At 38.6% G+C, this 8,452-nt stretch overlaps 2 protein-coding genes across 2 annotated transcripts in view; both read right to left on the reverse strand.

The window, feature by feature from the left end:
* Positions 1-3,022, reverse strand: part of LOC134655268 (adhesive plaque matrix protein-like) — a 37,342-nt gene extending 34,320 nt beyond the window's left edge. The window contains exon 1 of the mRNA XM_063510717.1: positions 2,891-3,022. Within this exon, the coding sequence (XP_063366787.1) occupies positions 2,891-2,921 (31 nt within the window). The 5' untranslated portion in view covers positions 2,922-3,022. The remainder of the gene's footprint in view (positions 1-2,890) is intronic.
* The window catches only part of LOC134655403 (putative phosphatidate phosphatase), a 214,056-nt gene that overhangs the window by 82,749 nt on the left and 122,855 nt on the right, over positions 1-8,452 (reverse strand). The gene's annotated exons all lie outside the window — the stretch shown is intronic.

Below are 8,452 nucleotides of genomic sequence, written 5' to 3' on the forward strand. Positions count from 1 at the left end.
ACGGACCCGGTTGTAAAGCCGCGTTAGTTACCACACTTGGCAAGGCTTTTAGCGTGAGCTCTGAGGGGCTACCGCGAAAACCAAATTTCGTAAATTGCGGGGATCTTTTTTACTCCAATGAAGGCGTAATTAGAGTGACAGAGAAAATCCCCGCAATTTGCAAAAAATCGGTTTTCGCGGTAGCCCCTCTGTAAGTGTACAATAATAAGGCTGCTCGTTGATCGAGGCGCGCGCGCAGGTCCGGGATGCTCCACTGCCCAACAACGGTGCTTAACTGTACGATTCGATCGGCGATCGCGATCGTTATGGTACTTCTAGTATCGGGTGCTTGGTGTAACTGTAATCGATTAATTAGGGGCTAATTCAGAAATGAAATGAGTAGTTAAGTAGTCATAAGCCAAATTAACAATTCTATGGATAAAATTAATCTGAAATAAAGAATTAATAATAATTAAAGGTCTCTAATCGGTCTCTATAGTAATAATGAATGTCGCTAATGGAAACGTTTCAAAGCGCGGATAAACATACGATTAACATATTCCACGTTAATGTTTAAATTAAATTAACAATGATTAATTACATTTATGTTTAATTAAGTATGTGCATTAATAACTAAATTAGCTGTTTCGAATATGAATAGAGCCATTTCAACTCTTTGCATCTTTTTAGTAAGATACGAGTATTTTTTTACCTTTTTTACGAGTACATACCTATACTAACTGTTAGTGTCCGTTTTCACCTCTGAGAAGAAAAATAAATGTAGAGTCCATCTAACCTAACTTCGCACCAACTTGAACAGATCAAAGTGAGGGAGGGTCATTATAAACGAATTTTGACATTAATAAATAATGATAACGTTGAATGCCATGCAGAATTAGCTTGGGGGCCGATTTTTGAAATTCGAGCGCTCGATTTCGTGTATTTCGTTCAGTAATATATCCACTACTAGGCATGTAAATTCTAGTAATAGAATTGAAAACGAGTGGTCAATACCACTAGATTCCCAATTGCTATCGCACGTATTTCAAAACTTACCATTTCCCCGTTTTCCACTGATTTTCGAGTGACGAATTGGAGCGATCGAAATTCAAAAATCGGCCCCCTGGTCCGACTCTATCCCTTTACACATTTTTTTTCCGCGCTCGCCCCTACCCTACTCCGTGTTTAATTTTGCAAGTAATTAAGTCCCTATCTAAATTAATTATGTCAGAAGCTGTATCTGCATGAATTAAGCATTATCTACGTAAACCTATGTATTTTTAAAAACCACCCAGATGTCTTGTATGTACGGTAGGTTTCTTAGATTAGATTTTTTAGTGTTTTAGTTTTCTAGTTCGCTTCCTTTTCTAATTAGCGACAGTTTGGTGTTCTGGGCGCCGTGCGCTGACTTACCATTAGACACGGCGCGTGAGCATTTTCTTTTGGAAAACTTACTACAGGGAAACCATAAGTTACGGTAGCGGATTTCCTTCCTATATATTTTATTATCTATTCATTGCTATGTATCGTTTAAGTTTTAATATTTAATAATTTATTTTAGTTATATCTCAAATGGTCATAATCGTCAGAAATGTCTTTAACTGTTCTACGTGCTTGCTTAATGTTTTTTTTGTTATAATAAAACTTATTGTGTTGTAATGTGGTGAATGTCCAATTTTAGTGTTTAGCAGTAACGCTTTGGTTTACTGCGACATAAACGCATATTGCTTGTGTCAGCGAAACCTAACGTGTATAAAACAATAGGCATTTAGAGAATAAACGTTCAGAATGTTCTTATACTAGCACACATAAGGTGTTTAACTTCCACTAACTCCTCACCCGACTCTGTTCGTCAATATACTTACCATAGAAGAAACCTATAATATCTGATGGCGATCCAGACCAGTGAACCAACAAGGAACTAACACTCAAGAAAGAAGGAAAAATCAAGCAAGAAAAGGAAAAAAAGTAGAACCACTTTTTCAACACCAATCCACGCAGTCAGAACCAACCAGCTTATCAAGAATCAAGAAGCAACCTGAGAAGAACCAACCAACATCAAAAATCGGAAACCACGAGAAATCAAGAAGAGCGAAGATCGAAGAGCGTTGTCCAGGGTTTCCCGGCTCGCAAATCAAGAGGTGTCCAGTGTTATCCAGGCCCATTTCAAGAGGAGTCCAGGGTTATCCCGGCCCACCATCATAATCATCGGAAGCAGAGCCAGCCAGCCATAACTATAATAGCCATAATTATAGCGTACCTATATACAGTGTGGAAAGATAAGTCGGGCCCTGGAGGGAAACTACCTTAAATCCTTAAGCTGGCTCATTTTACTTAAAGGAGACATTCCTTTATTTTTAAAAAGAAACAAAACTGCATTCAAAGATTTTTTTAAACTCGCTTGCCTCGCCCGGGACTCGAACCGACTAAAAATTCCAAAAAATAAAAACTCGCAATTTTATTCTACTAGTCGATACAGTTAATGTTAATGATAACATTTCTCCAAGAAACATTAGGTCTTAAACTCGTCTGTCGTACAAAATATCCATAAAATCTAATATTTAGTACTCAAGATTTTTTTAGACAAGCCAAATTGAAGAAAAAAAGAAAAATACTTTGAATGCAGTTTTGTTTCTTTTTAAAAATAAAGGAATATCTCCTTTAAGTAAAATTAGCCAGCTTAAGGATTTAAGGTAGTTTCCCTCCAGGGCCCGACTTATCTTTCCACACTGTATATATAATTAAGTACAATTATTGTAAATTTAATTATTTTTAAATCCCGAATTAACTCCTTACTCCGCTTATTCTTTCAAATCACTTAGATTATTATTTAGTTAAAAACTCATCCTTAACTTCACACACCTTAATTAAAATTAAATTAATTTTATATCCTTAATGTTCTATAACTTACCAATCATCTTATCACCCCTTGTCCTCAACATGATCACAATGCAAGCTTCAGCACACTGTCATCACTGTCACAGCACTAGAGTTCACTTACGGTGCGCGTGAGTCGGTGCGCGGTCGGTTGGGGACTGCGCCGGAGTGCGCGGGATAGTGGAAGTGAAGCGAAAGGTGACGTCAGGGTTGGGGTAGGTGAAGTTTTCTTACCCCTTTCGTCCGCATGAACATCCTTATAGATTAATTTAGTGACTGTTTGGGGATAGAGGTAGTCGTCAGACGTCAGAGGAATAACGTCAGTTCAGGTCCGGAATAAGTGAAGTAGTTTTCTTTAATTACTTACCGGCTTTCGAAGTTATCCCAATGTACCTTAGTATATAGTAGGTATGTAAATAAGGTAAGGCAACAGATAAATACTAAGGTACTATTATTTTATGATTACGTGAAAGATATAAGGAAGAAATCGCTCTATTCAAATGATGCGTGTTTATATTTTATGATTAGCAGAACAAACGATTAAAGCAATACACATAAATTATATAAATGTTCATAACTAACAATTAATTTATGCACAATGCACATTGTTCCAAAAACGAAGTTCCTACTTTATATAATGTTTGGAAACGAATATTACGAATTGAAAGTGCCATGTTTCATAACTGGAGCTAGTTTATGGTCAAATGGACCATATAATGGCCCATTGGCCATTTGCACGTACAGTGGTTTGACAGGCGTGTCCGTCATAATAGGCACTTCTGTGCGGTAGTTCATAACATAACCTACAATATACCGCCGGGGTGTGTTAAAAATAGTGACAATGTAACATTATCACCAGCATATTTATAGGTACGTTTCGCTGCTGGACATTAACCTCTTCTGAAAAAAGTGTTTGGGCTATGTCACGCTGTGACTGGTCGTATGCCTATTACATACCTAGTATTAACCTAATTTGTTCATTACAAAACACACAAACTAGAAAGAAATACCTTGAATACTAAGATCCCCTTCAGTCGCGTATTTCGTACATGATTCCAATGGATAGTGTAACAATTACAACTAGAAGCACACTTTTTCATATTTTGCCACTTGTGGTCTCGTTAAATATATAACCCACTATAAATTTTTTGCTATTTAGATTAATAACTTGCGTAAAATAACCATCACAAGTTGAAACTAACCCAAATATGTGAACTTTTGGCATTAGAATAACAGTGACATTGACAGCGTGACGTTCGGTCGTATTGAAGTCTGAACTCCTAGTACAGCGTTAATACAAACAGTCCAAAACTCCTAAGATTTTAAACTTCCCGCTATGTTTTAAGTATGCTTGCTACTGGTGAACGTAGAATACTTCCACACAGGAGTGTTTTTCGGAAAGAGACTAAAAGTATCCCAAAGTAAAATAATGCTTGCAGGTTCGTGCGTGTAGAGGGGTCATAAAGCGTTCCTTTTTATTACAATTTAGTCTACTCAAACTGACTACCCGATTATTGCCTGTGAATGTGTGCGTAGACGTCATTGAGAATATCTCCGTCTTTCTCTAAGACGCAAGCGTGAAAGGGATAGATCTTGGTAGCATCGAACTTTACGACTTTTGACCTCTTCCTCGGTTATGGTAGCCTGGTACTTTTGGTAAACATTTGTCTTAATAAATCACTGGTCGTCGGTTGCATATCGCTAATAGGTACGGGGCAAATAACCTCTTCCTCAGTCATGGTATCCTGGTACTTTCTGATTAATGTTTGTCCCAGTATGTCGCCGTTACGTCGCCGTTACGTCGCCATTATGTCGCCGTTATGTCGCCGTTATGTCGCCATTATGTCGCCATTATGTCGCCGTTATGTCGCCGTTATGTCGCCATTATGTCGCCGTTATGTCGCCATTGTGTCGCCGTTATGTCGTCATTATGTCGCCAGTCGCCAGTATGTCGCCAGTCGCCATTATGTCGCCGTTATGTCGCCGTTATGTCGCCGTTATGTCGCCGTTATGTCGCCAGTATGTCGCCATTGTGTCGCCAGTATGTCGCCATTGTGTCGCCAGTATGTCGCCGTTATGTCGCCGTTATGTCGCCGTTATGTCGCCGTTATGTCGCCATTATGTCGCCGTTATGTCGCCAGTATGTCGCCAGTATGTCGCCGTTATGTCGCCATTATGTCGCCGTTATGTCGCCAGTATGTCGCCAGTATGTCGCCAGTATGTCGCCATTATGTCGCCATTATGTCGCCAGTCGCCAGTATGTCGCCAGTCGCCATTATGTCGCCAGTATGTCGCCGTTATGTCGCCAGTATGTCGCCATTGTGTCGCCAGTATGTCGCCATTATGTCGCCGTTATGTCGCCGTTATGTCGCGATTATGTCGCCATTATGTCGCCAGTATGTCGCCGTTATGTCGCCAGTATGTCGCCAGTATGTCGCCAGTATGTCGCCAGTATGTCGCCAGTAAAAGAGTATAAAAGGCAGGAGCGGACCGCCGGTATTCATTCATTCTTCAACCATCGGCTAGCAGTGACTCTGGTTCTCGGGCGTTTAAATATTCGGTGAGCAAAGTTCCTCTACTACTGTTACTATGTTTGTTTTTGCCGGGAATTATCCTGGTGAATTTAAACGTGGAAATGGTGTCTGTGTTTGGTTTTGCGGGGACAATATCGTCGTAAAGCTGATCTTAGACTTTTGTGGAGATTCTTTGTTACCGTGTACGGGATTTAAATATAGTGAAGTTTCCTACGCAATGTTTTTCTAAGTGCCGCCACGTTATGCAGGGACAATATCGTTGCATAGCAGGGACTTGGAAAGCGTGTCTGTGTTTAGTTTTACGGGGACAATATCGTCGTAAAACTGAACTTGGGCTATTGCGGGGATTCTTTGCTACTGTGTGTTGTTATAGTGAAGTTTTCTACACTGTGTTTTCTAAGTGCCGTCACGTTATGCAGGGACAATATCGTTGCATAACAGGGACTTGGAAGGCGTGTCTGTGTTTGGTTTTGTGGGGACAATATCGTCATAAAACTGAACTTAGATAGCGGTGTCTAAGGGAATTTCACTTCTGTGTTTAGTTAGTTTGATTTTGTGAGTAGTTTGGTTCGTAAAATTGAACCTAGTTATTTTAGTGTTTTACTATGGGGTCTTTTGCTATATTTTTTAAAACCAGATCATTGTTTGGACTGACTGTTTGTCCGGCTGGACCGCTCACCCCTTGCGGTGTTAAATGTGAGCTGTCTAGGAGTCTTTTTGTTCCAAGATGAGGGTTATCTTGGCACCTTCTCTTTACCAACATAGAAGGTGAAAAACGTCTCCCTCCTTAGCACTCCAATGTCCAGCTGTTAGATGAATAATGGGGATGTCACGTGCGCATCATCCGGAGTAATCTGGGCCCATTTGAAATCTACAGTATTTGGAGGCTTCGTATATTAAATATATTTATTTATACCACTTATATACATAATAGGGTCCTGTCTTACCCATGTTGCCACCCTGCCTCTGTGCAACCCGCCATGGGGGGAGACAAGACCACGAGCTGTTAGGTTGCATTCTCGGAATCGCTCGCCGAACTTTTACAGCTTCTTAGTAGGGATACACTTGCGTATATTCCAAAGTACCAGGTCGATGGTAAGTACGAACTGTACTTTGGTTATACTAGAGTAGGGACAAGGGTAGGTTTAGGGTAAATTCACACACTGATTATTCGGAATTTAGGGTTCGTTCTAGTCTTGGTCTGTAAAACTGATGTATTTCTCTTTTTAAGGGACTTCAACTACGGTCTTACTATACTAAAATTGTGCGTTAATAGGTAAAGGGTTTCAATTGTTTAAATCTTCCAATATTTTAATCTATTTGGGGAAAATAATTAACGTAAAATTTTATCTCTATTTTTATTTATGAAGTTCTGGTTTTCTGATGTAAAGACGAGGTACTGAGTATTACAATCATGTTTCTAAGGTATTTACACAATAAAATCATAAATATCAAGTTGGGATTAGGAACACAGTCTATTCGGAGATAGAAAATCGATGACTAGCTGTTTTAGGGAACCTTTGGCAGGCAAGAGTAATCCAAAGGATAATTTGAGTGAAATAATGCTCATCTTGATATTTCAGTCTCATGAAATATAGTATATTTTTAACAAATAAACTTAGTACTTCGTTTATGCTTCTAAAAAACTAGAAATACAGCTTATATTTTAGTTCTGGGGAATGGAAATGGGATTCGCATCCCTAGCTTTTGAAATAAAAAAGAATAGTAATTTTGATGACTGATGGATACTTTGACACTTCTCTTCATAGTCATCTAGGCACGCATAGGTTCCGAAGTGTTGGTCATAGCCCGTCTGGCTAAAGAGTAGGGTAGGAGTTCCAATTGACCTTGCTGATTGGACTAGGAGCCCCCAGTCCTGCATCGAGCGTATGGGTAGCATATTTCGTATAGAAGCTGGTAGTTAATAATATTAACTTGAAATGCTAGGTGTAAATGGGCTTACCCCAGGAGTGCTACTCATATGTTATCCCGGAGGCTTAATAGATTGTAGCAGGCTTCTACCAACCCCATTTTTAAACTCATTTTACCAAACATATTTCTTTTATATTCATATTATCATATATGCTGCATTTACCTAAATAATATTATTTGAAGTAAAATATAACTCCATTTACATTACAATAATAAATTCTGGTAACTTTCAGTACTATTTTTGTAATTTAATAAATTATTCTAGTAAGTTATTTAACCTAAAGTCCAGGTAATTGTAAGTAAAATCAGAGTCCAAAATTTAGCTGATACTCATTAAAGAACTTAGGGTACCGCGGTTCATTTCGAGGGGTCCTAACGCTAGACTAGACGATCACGACTAAATCACATGGCCAAATTTCAGGGGTAAATCTAAAGAGGGTGTTTATATCATAGTTAAGTAAGTAAGTAAGTAGGTAGTGGGAGGTGACAACGCCTTTGATAAGATGAATAAATATTAGGGAACATCTTACACAGATCAACCTAGCCCCAAACTAAGACCCAAAATACATACTTATATACATAGAAAACACCCATGACTCAGGAACAACTATCTGTGTTCTTCACACAAATAAATCCCCTTAACGGGATTCTAACCCGGGACCATCGGCTTTACAGGCAGGATCACTAAGTATAAGTTATACCCACTAGGCCAGACGAGTCATCGGAATAATTTCTACCTTTTTAATTTTACCATAATAGCACCACTGAGAAAAATTAATTTACAAAACAATTAGACTTTTGAAAAGTTTTCTAGTAACAAATACTCGCTCGATCGAATCTATGCTCAATAGGAGTCGGTGTATTTCTGAAATTATGACATTTTTATTGTGGTTAAATTTTTTTTCCTGGTGGTTTATGAGTCTTTCTATTATTTATATGTATAGCTCTTATCGTGTAATTGTTGATATTAGTGACACTTATATCATCCAACAGTTGTCCCTTTTAATAGGGGTTTTGCCTAATAGAGATAACAAACTAGTTTTATCTCTATACATCGAAAGTGGTCACTATTGGGGAGAGTGCAGAACGATATTTACCGACGTTTCGTATAACTCGTATAAGGTAAATAT

The sequence above is a fragment of the Cydia amplana genome, chromosome 16 (genome assembly GCF_948474715.1).
Source record: "Cydia amplana chromosome 16, ilCydAmpl1.1, whole genome shotgun sequence".
In the NCBI taxonomy this organism is placed as follows: domain Eukaryota; kingdom Metazoa; phylum Arthropoda; class Insecta; order Lepidoptera; family Tortricidae; genus Cydia; species Cydia amplana.